The 19,661-nt window shown below is 37.1% G+C and overlaps 1 protein-coding gene across 4 annotated transcripts in view; it reads right to left on the bottom strand.

Annotated features, from left to right (window-relative positions):
- Positions 1–19,661, bottom strand: part of ube2h (ubiquitin-conjugating enzyme E2H (UBC8 homolog, yeast)) — a 39,557-nt gene that overhangs the window by 17,536 nt on the left and 2,360 nt on the right. For 2 of the 4 annotated variants that reach the window (XM_081712775.1, XM_035520695.2), the window contains exons 2-6: positions 14,945–15,021; positions 6,784–6,858; positions 6,609–6,648; positions 5,222–5,274; positions 2,871–2,999 (exon numbers count right to left, since the gene is read on the bottom strand). In XM_081712775.1, the coding sequence (XP_081568901.1) occupies positions 2,871–2,999; positions 5,222–5,274; positions 6,609–6,648; positions 6,784–6,858; positions 14,945–15,021 (374 nt within the window). The remainder of the gene's footprint in view (positions 1–2,870; positions 3,000–5,221; positions 5,275–6,608; positions 6,649–6,783; positions 6,859–14,944; positions 15,022–19,661) is intronic. The other 2 variants (XM_035520700.2, XM_081712776.1) reach the window with 1 other exon arrangement.

The following is a 19,661-nucleotide window of genomic DNA, read 5'->3' as shown; positions in this document are numbered from 1 at the left end:
GTGGTTTAGCTCTGAACTTATTGAAAGCAAGAGGCCATCAACTGGAGTGCCTAAGTAAGAAAACTAAATTGACAGTTCATGCAGTTGCTTATAAGGAACACATTCTCTGCTATAAAAATGCCCTGCATAAGGCCAAAGCTGAGTTCCACTCCACCACAATTACCAACCTCTGCAGTAATCCAAGAGCCCTCTTTTCCAGAATTAATAAGTTGCTGAAGCCTGCTTGCAGTTTCCCTTTAACCCCTATAATCACCCTCTGTAATTACTTTTTTTTTTTTTAATTTACTTTCTTCAATAAGGTGGTCAGCAACATTTATTAAAATTCTCACTTCTGTTGGCCTTAGATTTCACTCTGTCCTGCCCTCCTGTTGTTAACCACCTTTCCTCTTTTCACCAGGTTAATGAGAGTTATCACCAGGCTTATCATAGGCTCTAAAGCAACTACTTGTATTGTAGACCCTCTGCCTACCCTGCCGATTAAAGCTTGCCAGCTTTCAATTTGTCCACTCATCACCTCGATCATCAATGCCTCACATAGCTCAGTTCATGTTCCTCTCAACTTAAAAGTAGCTGCCATTACCTCAGTCCTGAAGACGTCAGGCCTTGACCACCATTATCTTCACAATTACTATCCTATATGAAACATTCCTTTCCTGAGTAAGATACTGGAACGTGTAGTATCGGCGCAACTCAAGGATCATCTTACCTCTAACAACCTTTTTATGCAGTTTCAGTCTGGTTTAAGAGTAAATCACAGCACTGAAACTGCTTTGGTAAGGGTAATGAATGATTTGCTGTTGGTAGCTGATGCTGGTCTAGTGAACATCCTTGTCCTCCTAGATCTTACTGCGGTGTTCAATATAGTCTTTCATCACACATTGTTGCATAGGTTAGAGTCCCGGAGTGGTGTCACTAACACAGCAATAGCTTGGTTTAGGTCATATCTCACCAACAGGCAACAATTCGTCACTCTTGGAACCTTCAGGTCAGATACTTCTGCTCTCACTCATGGTGTACCCCAGGGTTCAGTTAATAACATCACCTAAATTAATAACATCAACAAAATTGCCTTCTTCCACCTTAAAAATATTACCAGACTGCATCCCTCACTCCCTGATTCTGTAGCTGAAACTCTAAATTCATGCTTTTATTACATCTAGACTGGATTACTGCAGCTCAGTTCTGGTTGCGCTCCCTCCTAGTCTTCTCAAGTAGCTCCAAAATGTGCAGAATTCAGCAGCAAAAGTCTCACGCACACCAGCTCATGCAGGCACATAACAACCCCCCCACCCCCCCCCCCAGGTTTCATCTAAAAAAAAATAAATTAAAAACACTGGCTCCCAGTCCATTATTGCATACAATATAAAATCTTACTCTTGGTTTTTAAATCTTTACATGGTCTGGCTACTGATTACCTCTCTACTCTGTTTTCCAGACACAATTCCTCATGGAATTCCAATTCCAGTCTGCCCATGCTCATTTACTCCCTGTTCCTCCTGCCAAACTACGCACGTATGGTGATAGAGCTTTTACCGTTGCAGGCCCAAAGCTATGGAACTCCATCCCCTTGCACCTCCACCTCTAATCATCACTATCCACCTTCAAAAAGTATTTAAAAACTTTTTCAGACTGCCTTTCCGGAACTGAAAATCCTTTTATTTCTACTGCTTCACTGCTTTATTTTAATCATAGTTGTGTTTTTATTCTTCTAATCATTACTATAATTTTTACCATGTCTTACTCTCTAATTTTATTTTCATTTACCTACTGTGTTGTCATTTTATTATTCTTATGTTTTACCCTGTTATTCTTTCTTATAATTCTTATCATGATGTTTCTATTTGCTATTGTAAAGTGTCCTTCAGTATCCTGAAAGGCACATTATTATTATTATTATTATTATTATTATTATTAATAATACATTTTATTTATATTATTAGATGTTACTTGACATGTGCACTGCGAAATGCACAATGCAGGCTCATTTTCTTTTCATGTCCTGTCAAAATAGTTGCATTGTTGATTTTTTGCATTGCTGAAGTTCCATGCATTGCTGAACACATTTGTAGTCCCGGTTAATGAATACTTGGTAAAACAGTAACATACTCAGGTCAAAATCTCTTGTTGTGCATGTATGCTTCTAAAAAAGATTTTTTTTAAATAATGAGCAAATGTGATCATTTTACTCGCACTGCAGAACCCTGATAATCATTTTATGATTCTGTAAATTTCTATACACAGAGTGATAAAATTTAAACTGAAGCTCCACCCAACCAGGCCTTGTACTCATTTGTAAAAAGTCATGTAGATAAAAAGTATGTAGACCTCAGCATGTAGACCGAAGCAAAATTAAGAAAGCAAGTATTCAGGTTTTAAATAACCCATTTCCATTTTCTCATCATGAATCTAAAAAGGTTCCCAACCAACAAAGTATCTGTACAAGCTACATCATCACATTATATTTTATTATTAGACTTATTAGGCGCTTTTATTATAAGACTTAACCCTTGCACTCTCAATTTGTGCATTCAATTTGGTTCTTAAGTGAATGAATGATGGTACCTTTTTGCAAGCAAGCATCTCACTAAAGCTAAATTTGGTGTTCCACAAGGCTTAGCCCTATGTTGATTGCTGTTCATTGCACATGCAGCCACTAGGTGGTACCATCTGCAAGTATGGCAAGTACAACCTACACAGGTAAAACCTTTTAAAAATTAGTGTTTGGGTGCAAGATATGAGATGTTAAATAATAGACAGCCATTCTTATTGCCATGATTTGACATATATAACCAAGACATTTGAAGCTAATATAGTGCATTTTTAACCATGGTTGTGGAACCTGAGCTCTCTGCAGTTAAGTTTATACTTGCCTTTGATTTTCTGCTTGTACTCCTCTGGTCGGTGCAAATACATGGCTGCAGCATCCCCATTCAGGGGGTCGATGGGGTTGGGATATGCCAGTAGCTGTGGCAGGAACGATTCAAAAATATTGGTGAGATCTGTAAAGTGTAAAGGAAAAGCAGATACACATAAATAAAGGTGAAAGGTGACAGTGAAATGTTAATGTCAAAGCTGAATGGGGGTTCTGCCTAATACATGAATATAACTACAGGAAAATGTTACAATTATAGTGGCCCTAATTTAGTACTGTGTACCCTCCATTTGCAAAGTAACAAGGATCTGAGAACATCTTCAGATCCCTCAAAGTACCTGGTCTCCATTTGCAAACAGTTCCTTTTCATCTTCCAGCTTGTTAAATAAGGTTTTGGTCAGAAGACCAAATGAGAATTACAAGAGCTCAATTCTGTGCCCAGTAAAGTAAACAATCTGTAAGTAGACTGTTAACCTGCTACTGGACCCGCTCCCTCTAACAGGCCCGTGGGTAGGACCAATCTGGCATGATCAAATAAATCAGTTGATAGCATCAAATATTCTTAAAATACAGTCCATCTATCAACATATTAGTCCTAATCAATTGTAATTTACCTGCTTACCGATTTTCAGTCGGCTACGTGCAACCTTTCACCAGAAATCCCACGCTGAATACACCGTGGTTTTTTTGGGGTTCATTTCCACAACAAATCATGTCTGTCCGTTTAAATGGTCTTTTAAAACATGCTTCTGCTATAAGATAACTTCAGATTTTATCATCATAGAAAATTAAAATTACCATCAAAGCAACTGTGTGACATGTTCAAATAGTATACAGAATGTCAGTAAAGCTCCTTATTTGCTTGCTTAAGTCTTGGTACAAAAACACATGTTCCTTTCCTTCATAACCTAATACAAAATATGCAAGCCTTTAGTTACCACAAAATGCAAATTACTCACGTAGCAGTGTTCCTGAATAGAAAGATAACACCCCCCTTTCTTAGATTCCATGCTTGCTGTTGGGCCATAAAGAGCTATTTTCTTTGAGTGATGCTCGTTCACACCTATTGAGTACCAAGGTGTTTGGGGGGGGGGGGGGGGGCTATCATATTACTTCACAAATATTTTCCAGGCGCAATCAGCATGATTGGCAGCTGTTTCCACAAAAGAGGATGCTTAGATGAAAACATCACTTGCCTTATTTGTTTACCCATTTAGTCAGACCATCACTTGCGCACTGTAATCGATAGAGTGCAGTACATGCCTGTGACGCTGTTTTATGAAACTGACATAGCCATAGTTTTAAGAATGATTTGATCACCAATACTATTGGGCATTATGAAAACGAAGAGGCTTATTTTAGCTGAGGTCTATGTGGAGTTGTCTGGGTGAAGTTATGAGCTGGAAGTTGAGAGATGGTTCAGTGGTTTCTAGCATGGACTAGCTACATTGCAAATCGGTGGATGTTTCCATTCACTGCTGGAAAAATTCATAATTTCCCACGTTTTTGGGTACTTTGGACATGTCTAGGACACCTAGTGGGAAAATACTGTTTAGCTCCTGTGCAATTTCATGTATTTGCTCAAAATTGTTTACTTTATTTGAGAAGACCCTGGTGAATGAGGAAATGCAGAGCATGACTGAAAATGAATCTTCAGCATCCAAATACACATTATAAACCCCCAAAATAAAAGGTGCTTTTTGTATTATTTACATTTTCATCTGTTTTAGATGAACATTACTGTTAGCCAGTATATTTTATACTACTTGTCTTTCCAACATCTTGACACTACCTTCAATGCAATCTTTGCTCAATGCTGTTCCTAGCCTCATTTTATTCTGTTTTGTTTTCAGACCCTTTCTCTGAGTTTTGTCTTCTGCTTCCTTTTCATGTTTTGATTGTGTATGCATTATTGTTATCTGCCTGATATATTGCCTCTGCCAGCTAAAACCAAAATGTAGATTGATGAGTGTAGCCCACTATACTACTTTCTACAAAATGGTACTCTTCCCTACTGCCCGAGAGTAAAAGACCATGCATTAAGATTAAAAACCTTATATAACTGATATATAATGAAATTTGATGAAAAATCCCTAATACAGAATGACCATCTCCCACATTTTGGGGCTAAAATTAAACTGCTAAATTTAAATAAGATTTTATGGTTGGTTTTGTTAATCTGTACTAAAATGGGGAAATCATTTGAGTTTCATTCCTAGAATGGAAGTATCACCAAATCTGCCATGCCGTATAACTCCACAAAGTAGTAGTCTACATCACTCTCTCACACACACACACACACAAACAATATATATATATATATATATATATAAAAAAATACATACATACCATAAAGAGCAGTCCATGTCTGATTTATCACATCTAAACACACAGTCCCAGATCTGCAGTGGGGACAAACAGTTTATATTGCATAACATAGAATACAAAAATACATCTTACCAGCTAGGCAACATATTGTGTCACACTTACTTGAAAATTCAAGTTCAAGGAGCTATTGAACTAATATCTTTGTGCATGTCAGTACTGATATTTTTGGACTACAAGTTTTTTATTTTTTGCCACCTAGTTATTAAAAATAGTTTTTTTAAATAGGAAATTTACAAATAAATTTATAATAAATAATATTACAAATAATAGAAATCAAGATCTAGTATGTTATTTTATTTTTCACCTATAAAATGCAAAGAGACAGCTTTAGAAACAAACAAGCCAAAGGGCATTATAGATGCTCAATAGCACACGGAGTAATATTGAACAGAATACAGTGTAGTTCTGTACTATCTATAATTTGATAAAACTATGACCAACATCAGTGAATGAAACAAAACTAACCATACTTTATTAAAAGAAAAACTATGAATGATAATTATTTCACAAGCCAGTTGTCATTTGATACTATGAAAACTGGATAGTTCACAACATTATGACACATTTACAGTTGTAATCGACAAGATTACAGAACACAGTTAGGACACTTTTTTGGTATAAATCACTCACTCTTAATAACAACAACAACAACAATTTACGTTCCACCTTAAGAGGTTTTACTTCATATTCAAGTTTTTCCTTAAAAATTTTAAATACTTGATTCATTCATGATTAAGTTATTCATCATTTACCAAATTCTTCCAAGCCTTAGCTTCTCAGGCAATAAGCATGCACAGTACAGTGTCACCATGCCTGGCTTATATTTAGACTAGTTGTCTACTTGGGAGCAGAGCAGCCTGAACCACTCACATTATAATCACACACGCATGAGTAATATTTCTTACAATAATCAAACAACATTACAGCTTTGTGGGATGCTAGATATTAACTTGGGACATACTCAGCAGCTTGCATTCACCCAGTTTATGAAACATCTATGGCTGTACTTGATCACCTCAAACATCACCAGAAAACGCAAATCAAGAGATTAAATCAAGAAACAATCTGTTTGTGATTATGGAGTAAAAGCTAATTTTATAAAATATAAAGTGTTAGTGTCCCTAGCACATCCAATATGCACATTTTAAATGAATATGAAAACAAATGTTCCTTATTGCCATAAACACATAGTATGTTTACATAAGGATTCCTGAATGCATCATGTCAATAAAAAATTGGTTGGTTTTATGAAGATAAACTTAAAAGACAGAGTTGCAAATGTTGTGTCGCCAGCAGACTTCACAAAGCACATACCCATTTATTGAACTAAACTCAAAGTCAAACTTACGCTTCATCGATGTTTGGATGAAAGATCTTATTCATGAACCCTGCAACACAAACAAAGAAAGGAGTGAAGCAGGAATTTAAGAGATTTAATTCTACCCTTTAGTTCATACAGTGTAAAAATCTACAAATTAGCAGTATGTCAGATGGTCTCTGGTGAACACAGTGTGATACTGTACCTATAGATGGAGATTTAAATGGGTATTTGTCTGGAAGATCTACTCGTACTTTCCATACACCCCCTTCATATGGTGCTACAACAAGAGAAGAAAAAAATGCTAATAAAAGTAGTCTTAAGATTTGTGATAAGAACTTATTCTATATGTGCTTACTCCAAGAACTTTCACTGTCTTATGACTGGAATATGCTGTACAAAGCTAAATACACATTGAAGTCTTATAGTTTCTACTCATTTGAACAAAGAAATGAAAATTACGTAAATTGATTTTATTTCACATGATACAACATCCTGCCAGATACCTAAACAGAAAAATAAATACTTCATGGACCAAATCCTTTCACCCATATTCTGGGGTACTGGTTCAGTTGAAAGCACAGGATGGGTGACAAATCTAGAAACACTACCACAATTCCACTGACTGTTCCATTTCCTCCAGAAATTGTCAGTGTTTAGGATAATTTACTATGATCAAATTTTTGTTTCAGTAGTTACAGAAACATGTAAACATTACTTCTCAAAAACTTCCACAGGACGTTATTTCAAGACTGAAATAAAGCTTTTTAGAAAAACGTCTGCACCACTAATGTGTCAATGCAACTTTTGGGCCATTAGTTCCATTTTATGTTTTTTTACTCTTAATTAAATTATGGATAGCGAAATGTTTCTGCAGTGTTCCTCACACTTCATATTCTCTGAGTATTCAGCGTTCACCTGTACCAGTTCTCTTTTGTTACTCAAATTAATATAAAAGTGGATTCATAAAGAAACGTTAAATTATCAGACTTGTGGAAGTTGATCCTTTAACCACAGCTACTGCTGTAACTACATTATCAAATAACCACTGGCGTAATACTGTAGCTGTAGGTGTGATACCACTAACGAGTAGATATAAAACATTATTCCTTTAATCAAAAATTGCCATGTGTAGTACTGTGCCTTGGAATGTAAACACTAAATTCACTGAAAACACTGAAAAAAAGTATGCTGTGCATATTTTGGTTGGTAAATGTCAGAGTTCAAAAAACCTGAGCGGAAAGAGGAAACCTGTCAGGCCTAACATCCTAATAGGCTGTTTAGAAGAACTGAGAACTGTTTAGAAAAAAAAGAGGCACAATGATCTTTCTGTAAAACCAAATGCGATATTCAAATTTTCAGAAATTTCAGCAATAAAAAGAAAGGCAATTGGAAGCATTGGAGCCTATGTGACAGTTGCATGCTTCCCCTCAATGGAGTAGAGAATAATAGAGATTTAAAGATTTTAGAATATTTAATGATGCTATTTATCACCCACCAACTGCACCTAAACAACCTTCTATCCTAACCTCTTTTACCTTCACACTATCAGCGGTTTGGGGTTCTTGATTAGGCCTACCTAACAGCATACCTGTCAATCTCAATTAACAATCTTGTTTTGCACTAATTTTTCAAAGTTGGTGCAGGACCTGGACCGTAATGCCTCAGGGCTATGGTGAATTTCGTGCTGTGTTTTCTAAGAGCTCTCCAATACTTTGTATCAAAGTGCTTCTTTTGTTAGGGACAAACCCTATCAATATGTCAATTATCTCCTCCTTTGATCTCTAATGTGTGAAACTGAAATACCACAGCTGTTTCTTCTTAGCAGAAAGTGACCATAAAAAGGTTCCCCTGTTAAATGTCAGATTGTCATCTATGGCTAGGAGTCCAAGGGAGCAAAACTGGTACTGCTTTCTGGGAAGGAGGGATTGCATTATGCTTCCCCCTGTCAACCACAGCAAACACTAGCCTCTGTGCTCATGCTTATTGATGAGTTGGCCCTTTCCTTCACTTACATTCAGCTGTCCTGTGTCACAGCATGTGTAGCCACACAAAAAGACGCTGCTTGGTTTAAAATGCGCACCACACCCTCCTAGCTAGTTTGCCAGTTGGTGGATAGGACGGGGCCAAGTGTGAAAATGAACCTCAGACTGCTTTCTGTGTAAGTCGGGGTACAGTTTATTTGTGGTTTGTGTTTGAAGGGCATTTGATGCCGGGGTTAGTTATGACTGAGTGTAATTTGTCATCAAGAGGCAAGTTGTGGGAGGTAGGTGCAGTTGGCATTTGATTGATGTGGTGTAGTTGTGGTTGAGGGGCATTTGATATGATACAAAGTTCCACTTACATTACACCTTTCTCAGTACCAAAGGACACTTTACAAGCAACACTGCAAAATATGTTTACATCCAGTCAACACACCAATGAGAAGTGGCAGCCAGCTCTCAACCAGAAACCACAGCAGTTGCAGGAATTGGAGAGGGTATAACAGAGCGGGAGGCAATTCGAAGGCCTGGAGGAAATCCATGCAGACATGGAAACCACCCAAATAGGGACACAAACCTAACACCCAAGCGCTGACAGGCATATATACTTACCACCACACCACTGTGCTGCAAAATCATGGTTGTGTTTGAGCAGCATTTGCTTTGGAGGTAGCTGTGTTTTAGAAGTACTTGTCTGTAGGTAGTACTTTGAGTTTAGGGGTAATAATGTATGGAAAACTTGTAGAACTGCTAATGTCTATTCGGTGGTTGAGATTCAGGAAAATCCTACTTTGGAGGTCTGGTTGTTTTGGATGTATGAATTTTACAATCTACAAGTTGTAGTAGGTACTGAAGGACAAATAGAAGGTTGAAAGCGATATAGATGTGATTGGGAGGTACTGTTTATTTATTTGATATTTGAGGCATTTTATTCATCTCTCGATTCTCCCATAGACAGCCACTAATCTTTTTAACTCCGTGAATTTTCAAGATATGGGTATCAAATCTGCCATAAAAACGGAATGAAACTACATTTCATATGGTTGGTGCTTATTTTATCCTTTCCTTCTTCGCTCAAATCAGTTTACTGTATAAAGTACATATCTGCATGTCATACTAACAGATAAATTGATAATCAGCTAAAAATGGTGATCATTTCAATGTTACTTCAATGTTAGAGTGGGTTTTGGGAAGCAAAATGACTTTAGTTATTATTTTTCCTTGTGAACTTTTCACATGCTCTCACCTAGTTTTTAAGTTTTGGACCCACCAAATCTTTAGCCTTAGTGCAACCTCTTACTTACATCCCGCCCTCTCATCGAGCTATCCAGTGCTTTCTTCTCCATAGTCATATATGGGGCATATTTTTCAAACTGCTCTAATTTTTTATTCAGATTTCAAGCTCAAATATTAAGTTTAACAGCAATAAGTATTTTATCCCTCCTCCATCATCCCTGTTTAATATTCAAATCCTTTTCATTCCTATATGTTACAAGATAGGATACCAACCTAGGTAGTTCTAAGACTAACCTAACTAAACTGTTGTTTGCTCAGGTTTTAAAACCCTCCTTCCTAGTATAGAAATAAATTGATCTGAATAATCCTTATAGTTTCCACATATATGCACAAAACCTGTTAGCAAGATTCAACAGATGACCCCAAACACTCAAGTTTACATCAAACTGTAGTTCATACTTATGGCACTCCTGTGTTTAATTCTTCTTTCTTTCCATTCATTATGCTGTCCACCTCCCATAGAAACCTATTTTTTCATCACTCCCTATATTTTAAATAAACTTCCGTTAAACTTGGCATAAGTATAAAACAGTTGATCCCAAGCAGCAAATTGTACTTCATATTAACGGCACTGTATATTCCACCTTCTATCCATTTTTTCAGCCATCCATGCTGTCAGAGACTGGCTGATCTTGATAATCAGTGAGTTTACAATCTAGTTTTCAATTTTGATATATAAACTCTATAGCTAACTTCAAATGCCCCTTATCTGTTGGGCCTGGTTCATGTTTTTTTTTTTTTTGTTTTTTTGTTTTTTTTTTTATCCTTGCATCTTTGAAGAGAGTCCGTATGATATTAATCCTTGAGTTTTGAGGGCAAGTGTGAATTCTGAGTCATCAAACATTATGTAAATCATAAAGTATATATTTGCACTCCATACTAATAGCTATACAGTCAGTGGGCATTAGCAAGTCAGCTCAAAGTTTGGTTAAGCACCAATGGTACCCGTCTCTCCCCCACGCTTGGTTCACAATATGACAATCAGCCAGGATTTTGCTGTAGCACACCAAATCCCGCGTCACATATGAATATCTTTGGTCATGAATCAGGATCAAAGGATGCACAATATGACAATCTCTGGTGGCCGATTTAGTGTCTCTGTGATCAAAGATGAACTTTAGAAATATGGCAGTGTGGGCACTCCTACAAGGCCAGACTAAAACCCACCAAGCAGAGGACATCATTGGTTTACATAAAACTCATGGGACAACTACAAATACTGGCCATGGTCTTGTTTTTGTTTTCGCAACCAAATGTGCTGCTGGAGTCCAAACATGTACTGATGACATATAGTGAATGGAGTCATCATTTCCTATAATCACACATATATTGTTAAAAATTCTATCAAAGTCTGACTATAAAACCACACATCACACAATTCTGCCAAGATGTTACTGTCATCATCTTGTACACTAACATGTAACAGTCTTATAAGACCACTGAAATCACAGTGTAAGCCCATCATAACCCTTCTGTTCTTTCTTCCATCCCTCCATCTTCACATATAAATCCACAAATTTTACTGATGGATTTTTAAGAGTAAATCAAAGTATAATATTTAGCATGATATTCAAATTATGTCCCAAAATAAATATGTGAAATTCAAAAATCCACGTTATCAACACAAATATCCTCCACAGCCAAATGGTACTCAGTTACAAATACCACTCCTTAGCCCATTGCTAGAAGACCCTCAACAAATCCTCCTCAGCTTTTATTAGCCCAATGTCAATTGCATCTAAATCACAACTACTGCACAGCCAAATGCCACTCAACCACAACTACCCCGACAAACATAGGCTCAACTTCAACAACCACCATGCTTAAATTCCTCTCTAAAACAAAAACCCCCACCAACTAAATCAAACATTGTCACAAAGCAGCTTTACAAATGTCCAAGTCTAAGCCCAAGTCCAAACTTCCTAGAGCATAAAGAAGAAACCTTGAGAGGAACCAAGATTCGGGGGGGGGGGGCATCTTCCTCTGGCTGACGACGGTCACCACATGTCTTTCAATCCATTATCTGGACAGATAAATGTCCTTAAAGCAAAAATACTGCTTGACAACAGAATGAATCTGCTTTACTAATACGTTTCACAGCCAACTGCCAAGTTATCCAGTGTTATCCAAGTTTATCTTGACCACAATCACCGCTGCAGCCAAACACTCCCAATCAAAACTATCCCACAGTAAAATGCCAACTTTACGGATGTCACAACTTAAGAAAAACAAAAAACAAGAACAAAAAAAAACCTCAACCACAATTACACTGACCATCCAGTAATTGTCACTCAACTTTGACTTCTGAAAGCCAACTGGCACCCAACCTGAACAAACCCAGATCCAGAGGTAGATAGAGTAGCCAAAAACTGTACTCAAGTAAAAGTAACTTTAAAACAGTAAGAACTCAATTATAAGTAAAAGTAGTAATTGAAATTATTACTTAAGTAAAAAGGCTACTCAAGTTGTAAGTTACTTCATCTGAACTCATTATATATATATATATATATATATATATATATATATATATATATATATATATATATATATAAAAAAAACACACACACACACACACACACACACACACACACACACACACACACACACACACACACACACACACACACACACACACCCCCCCCCCCCCCATTATTCCACAAGCGTATTTGTGAAGTCAGACACTGATGTTGGACGGGAAGGCCTGGCTCACAGTCTCCGCTCTAATACACCCCAAAGGTGTTCTTTCGGGTTTAGGTCAGGACTCTGTAGAGGCCAGTCAAGTTATTCCACACCAAACTCGCTCATCCATGTCTTTATCCTTGGACTTTGCTTTGTGCACTGGGGCACAGTCATAAGGGAACAGGAAGTGGCCATCCCCAAACTGTTCCCACAAAGTTGGGAGCATGAAAATGTCCAAAATCTATTGGTATGCTGAAGCATTAACAGTTCCTTTCACTGGAACTAAGGGTCTGAGCCCATCTCCTGAAAAAAACATCCCCACACCATAATCCTCCCTCCACTAAACTTTACACTTGGAACAATGCAGTCAGACACGTACCGTTCTCCTGGCAACCGCCAAACCCAGACTCATCCATCGGATTGCCAGACGGAGAAGTGCAATTCACCATTCCAGAGAACACATCTCCACTGCTCTAGAGTCCAGTGGCAGCGTACTTTACACCACTGTATCCGATGCTCTGCATTGTTCTTGGATGCATCTGCTGTGCCATGGAAACCCATTTCAGCTCTCTACGCACTGCTCTTGAGCTAATCTGAAGGCCACATGAAGTTTGGAGGTCTGTAATGATCGACTCTTCAGAAAGTTGGTGGCCTCTGCACACTATGCACCTCAGCATCCGCTGACCCTGCTGTCATTTTACATGGCCTACCACTTTATGGCTGAGTTGCTGTTGTTCCCAATTGCTTCCACTTTGTTATAATACCACGGACAGTTGACTGTGGCATGTTTAGTAGCGAGGAAATTTCCTGAAGACGTGTTGCACAGGCGGCATCCTATCACGGTACCACACGAATTCACTGTGCTCCTGAGAGAGACCCATTCTTTCACAAATGTTTCTACAAGCAGTCTGTATGCCTAGGTGCTTGGTTTTATACACATGTGGCCATGGAAGTGATTGGAACACCTGAATTTAATGATTTGGAGGGATGAATGAATACCTTTGGCAAAATAGTGTGTGTGTGATATATATATATATATATATATATATGAATGAAGAGAAGGTTATTCAAAATTGTAGTAAAGTACAAACTTTTCAGACAGAAGTCCTTCATCAGCTATGCAAGCAAACGTTGACAACAGAATAAATATACATTCTGATGACCTTGTAAATGTACTCGAGGAGTATAAAAAGTACCCTTTTAACGCAACTCTTAAAAGTACAATTTGTTCAAAAGGTTACTTAAGCAGATTACTTAACGGAAAAAATGTAGAGCATTACTACCCATCTCTAACCACATCTATATATGTCCTTCAACCCGTTATCCTCATTACTATATGAAAGGCAAAGAAAGATTGCTTACCTGGCTTGCAAATTCAACCAAATTATTTAATGAACTTCTCTTTAATTATTATTATTATTAGAATCAAATTATTAATTTGGAATCCTTTCACAACTACAGCTATAGAGCTAGATTCACCAAACTTTGCACAAATGCCCAGTCTCTAACTGAAGGATGTGCTCATGATTTTGAAACTGACCAACTTTACACTTCTCATATAGTGCCTGTCAAATTCCCTGCCCTGACTTTAAAAAAAATTGATCAAATGATCAAGATTTAAAATTATTATGGTCAAGCAAACAACCAAGAAGGATTTGTCATTTGTCAAGCTATACACAAAATAATTCCATGTTACAGAAATGATATCAATTATATTTGCATCAATATCAGCAATTTTGTCTCAAAGAAATTTGACACTCTACATAGTTCACTATCAAACATCCATAATGCAACTGTATGCTACATTTTCTAGTGCATAACCATGAATGCAATGTGAAGAGGTCTCAAAGAAGAATCATTACATCATCTGTCAGATATATGAAGATGGCACAAGAAGGAAATAAACAACTTGCATCTTACATCTCACATATTACCTGTTCTTGCATACCCATGGAATTGACATTACTGAAAGCAAACACCATTTTTTGTATTCTTAAAAATGCAATCAAAATGACATGCTTCTTCCCTATAACAAATCATTTAGGCTAACTATAAAGTACAATCTTCTGCATGTCTGAAAATTAACCCCAAAAGAAAGGGAAAACCATTAGCACCAATTTTAAAAGAAATCAAAATTGTGGCTTATATTCCACAGATATACACCTCCCCTACATGGAAGTTTAGCAAAATGTGTTAACCAGTATTAAACCATTTAGACATTGCACTATCAGCATAACACTTTTGTTTGAATTTATAAGGAGCTAAGATATATATCCTGTATAGTCTACAAACTTAAAATACAAATCTATAGACTATACATTGTGTAAGCCTAAGACAAATGTACCAATGTGTAAATAGTCATAGTTTATTGAAACATATAATTACGGTACAATTAAAATTCAAACTTACTTCCTTGTGGTCCATAAAACTTCACTACGAATTCATTAAGCCCACTCAAAATTGTGACTTCATGTTTACTCTCAATGCTGAATGGAAAAAGTTAAGGTCAGTTCAAAAATATTTCGGTCAACACTCAAAAATAAATAAGGACAATTCAAGATAAACCAAAAGTGAGTGCTTGAATCTGCATGATCACTTTTCTGCTAAGAGCATTGGCAACACATACAAACGCAATAACATTCTGTAATATTAATGAGAGGTAGACTTCAAAATGCTTCAAAAAGGTAAAAAATAATTTTCCAATGTCAAAAATGTAGATTGAAGTTCTTAAAACAACTTAAGCGTAATTGGGATGTACCAGGAAAGGGTTAACAACAGAAACTTTATTCTGAATTATTTTACAATACTAGAAAAAATATGGCATATGTTTTAAATTTTTATAGAGCAGGCCAAAAACCAGGTGAAGCATAAGACAAATTAATCATCTCATCATTTTATATTTTTCACAGATAATCTAACAGGCATGACAGATTAAAAGCAAATGCTCCACCTTGATCATTTTTAAAATATTTTTCCACAAGATGCCTATTATGCATTTGTATGATAAGAACATGCTGAATGAGTGGCAACTCCTTTTCAATTATAAGCGTAAATAAAGGAAAGAATGTGAATGTAATTGGAAACAATTATTATTATTATTATATTATTATAAACATTATTATTTCCTACTCATAAGAGTTTTGAAAAACAAAAATCAATCTGGGCTGCATTAATGCATACTTAATACACATACTGAATAACTTATGATTCTGATTGTATTCTTATTAATCAAGGAATTAACATGATGCATCAAGTGTGAATAATACTGGACAAAATAGCAGGCCCTTCTTTTACCATGCCACATTAAAGGAATATTTCAGTATTTTTCAACCCAAGATATCTACCGCATTGTAACATACTGGCAATTATCTTGGATTTCAGATAAACAGTGTTAAAGTGAACAAGTACAAATTGTTCAAAAATTGTCTTAAAACTGGAGGTGCACATAGGGTTTAAAGGCTTAGATTTAGGCTTTGCTAGCAATATTGTTTTTATTTTATAAATTCTGTTCAAATATCATTGTACTGAAATTCACTGTAATAACCCTTATACTACTCATGTTTAGCTGTACAAGCTTTTAAATGCTTTAGAATGCAAACAATAGTTCAGTAAGTACTGTAAGATGGCAAGAAAAGAATGTTCCAGCAGACACCATCATCAAAAATATATAACCAACCCTCCTAATTACTGAGGTGAGGTCCTTCACCCACACCTATTGCTAATAGGTAATATGAAATAATAGCCATGCAATACCTATATGACATGCAATATCCACAGACTAAAGTGCTAAATAAAAGTGCTGAAGTGCATAGAATGCAAAAATTGTGTATTCTGTTAAGCCCCTTACTGAGTTAATACTGTCTTTGGAAGCCACATGAACATCATAACTGTGCAATGGGAGTTTCATGAAATGGGTTTTTATTGATGAGAAGCTGTACTCAAGATAAGCTCACTATACCCAATGACAGGCATCAGCTGGAATGGTGTAAATCACACCACCACTGGATTCTGGAGCAAGTCAAAAAGTTCTGTACAGTACGGCAGTGTTCTCTGGAGTCATGGATCACAATGCTTCAAACTTTTTTGGCAACCTTCTGGTTCCAGCATTACTGTGCCAAGTTCACACAAGGAGACATGGTTTGTTGAGTTTAGTGTGGGACACTTTTAACCAAATATTGTTTGGTTGTTTTTATATACATCTCCGAAGACGTTTCCACATGAATTGCATGAATATTTTCAGAACTGTGGGTTTCCTAAAGAAGTCATAAATTATGCATTTTTCCTGTTTTACCTGTTCAGAGTGGACACACTGACTTTTAAACAATTTACTGTTCAAACAAGAATTCCTTTGGTGATTATTTATCATCCTACAAATAAAACAGTGGCTATTATACTTAAACACTTCAGTACACCATGATGATACAGAGACTACATCCATTTTTAAGGATCCTCCACTGCTCTCCTATGGATAAGATTTTATTCATTTATTTATTTAAATCAAAGAGATGCTCATCAAGAGTGAGATAAATGACCATTCAGATAATAACTATGATTCTGCAGCCTACATCCACTCTAGATGTGCTACATGTAAATTTAGCAACACAGCCACTAAAATAATTGGCGCAAAAGGATCAATTGTCATCATCCCTACTCATGCATTACTGCAGGAGTTGTCTGCTGTATTACTTGCAAGAGATGATCATCTTTACATTGGAGAAACCAAGAGAAGACTTGCTGATCAGTTTGTTAAGCATCAGGCCATCAGAATTAAGGATATGTTGTGTCCAGTGGCAAGACATTTTAACACTAATGGACACTGCAATAATGACATCTGTTTGCACTGTCAGTTATTGCTATGGCAACAATGAAATTAGGAAGAACTGATCTACACTCTTAGAATTTTAGAACCCATGGAATGAATGTTATGATTTAAACATCTACTTTATCAAATATAAACTGAGTCCTCCTCTTAGAAGCAATTTGCTTGCACAGGTAATGAAGGACCTCTGGCTAAAACATCCTGTTTCTCTCAAAACCTTGTGTATTTCTGATGACAACTGATAGAGCACAAGTGTTGACGGGACACACAGCAACAACTGTAATGTAGTGTCAGAATATCATTCGGACTAGATAAGTGTGGTTGGATAGTTACAAGGAGAGGGAAGCACTAAGAGGATCATACTACCAGAAGGTAACATATCAGATATTGAGGACATCTACAAGTAAGTCTGAATCCCTCGGGCAAATGGAAATCGGGAGGCCATAAGGAAAGCAGCCAGACCGAAATATCAACAAAGCATTTGGAGTTAGCTGAATGGGAAGAACAACTTCTGGGCTATCAAGACCTACGCTCTATCAGTTATCAGATATCCAGATGGTATAATTACCTGGCCAAAGGAAGACATAGAAGCAACTGATATCAAGAAAAGGAAACTCAAAAACTAAAAAAACAAGGAAATGGAGGGTTTCATCCCAAATCCAGCACGCTGACACTATTATACACTAAGCAGGAAAAGGGGGTTGAAGGATTGGGAGCATCTGTGCCACAATCAGGATCAAACATCCAAGAGCCGGGAGTACGGCAGGAAGATGGCCCCGAGTGAAGAGGTGCTTAGTGAGTACCTCAGACAGCAGAAGATGGGAATGAGGAGGAGCAGGAACCATCAAAGTAGGACAAACCCCTAAATGGTACGTACCACCGGCAAACAGCGGAAGGGCTGACATGGAAAGGTCCTACCAATGGCTGCAAAGGGCTGGATTAAAAGACAGCACAGATGCACTAATCATGGCAACACAAGAACAAACATTAAAAATGAAATCAGGAGAGTCTGGAATTTAATACATCAGGCAGGACCACAGATGCAGGCTGTGCAATGATGCCCCCGAGACAATCCAGCATGTAACAGCAGGACACAGTATGCTAGCTGGTACAGTGTATATGAACGCCATAACCAAGTGGCTGGCACTGTATACAGAAAAATCTGTGCTGAGTACAGGCTTGAAGTTCCAAGGTGGTAATGACCAGGCTAAGCTCCTGGGGGACTTCCAGATACATACACACATGATTGTAACCAACTGGACCTAGCAGTGATGTACAAAAAGCAGTAGAGGGCTATAGTGATAGATGTGGCAATCCAAGTGAATGCAACATCAGCAGCAAGGAACATGAAATACCAAGGGCTGAAAGAAGAGCTAAACAAGATGTGGCAGCTGTGGTTCCCATGGTAATTGAAGCACTGGGATTTTCAATGTAGAGTACCTGATGTTACAGTTTTCGTTAACCTTCACCGGATTTATCCACCAAAGGACTGCTAGCCTCATTGTAAATGCTGATCTACTGCATAGAACATTTTCAGAATAACAGGCCGTCACAAACATCAATCAGTAGCAAAGAGACGTAGTCTATGGTTCACTGGCTCAAAGCTGTCAAATACTGCAAATCAATCTTTAAGCAAGTTAGCATCAAAAGGCCACAACGTGGCACATAGATCTGCATCTTACCATCTCCAGAAAGGTGCCATGTAAGATGACTAGGCTCCAATTACTATTTGCACTCAGCATGACAACCAAATGGCCTGATAAAACTGGGACAGTAGCTATTTTACAAGTCATGTCCCTCTGTCCCAACAATTAGACTTCAAGTAAAGACAAATACTAAAAGGGAAATAAACAAAATAGAATACAAAAGCAAGGGAAACTCATTTACTGCAAAAAGCTCTTAATCTTGTAGTGAAATATCTTCTACCACTAGACAAATCTGAACAGATAGCCTAGAATGCAAGCTACCTGTCAAAATTCAGTCAGAATGAGAACCAGCAAAAATACATAAGATACCCTGTAAGTAAGTACAGGCAGAAATGACGGGAAAAAATATAGCAAGGGATTAAGAAAGTCTGCAAGAAAAAAAAAATGATTTGCATGGGGTAGAGACCCAGGCCAAAAATAAAATTTCCTACTGCAGTTTTCCAAAAGACAAGTTCTTTAAGTTCGTATCATCCTATCATCCATCGGCAGTCATAATATTAAACTGACTGTTCAATAAAGCTAAACCCATCAATTTACCCCATTCAGCAGCAGCAAATACTTAAATATAGAGATAAAGTGTGTGTAGTGGTGGTGGTGGTGG

This window comes from Electrophorus electricus, chromosome 4 (assembly GCF_041902795.1).
Source record: "Electrophorus electricus isolate QZ-2024a chromosome 4, ASM4190279v1, whole genome shotgun sequence".
Lineage (NCBI taxonomy): Eukaryota > Metazoa > Chordata > Actinopteri > Gymnotiformes > Gymnotidae > Electrophorus > Electrophorus electricus.
The sequence above is the reverse complement of the archived record's forward strand: the minus strand, read 5'-3'. Positions and strand labels throughout refer to the sequence as shown.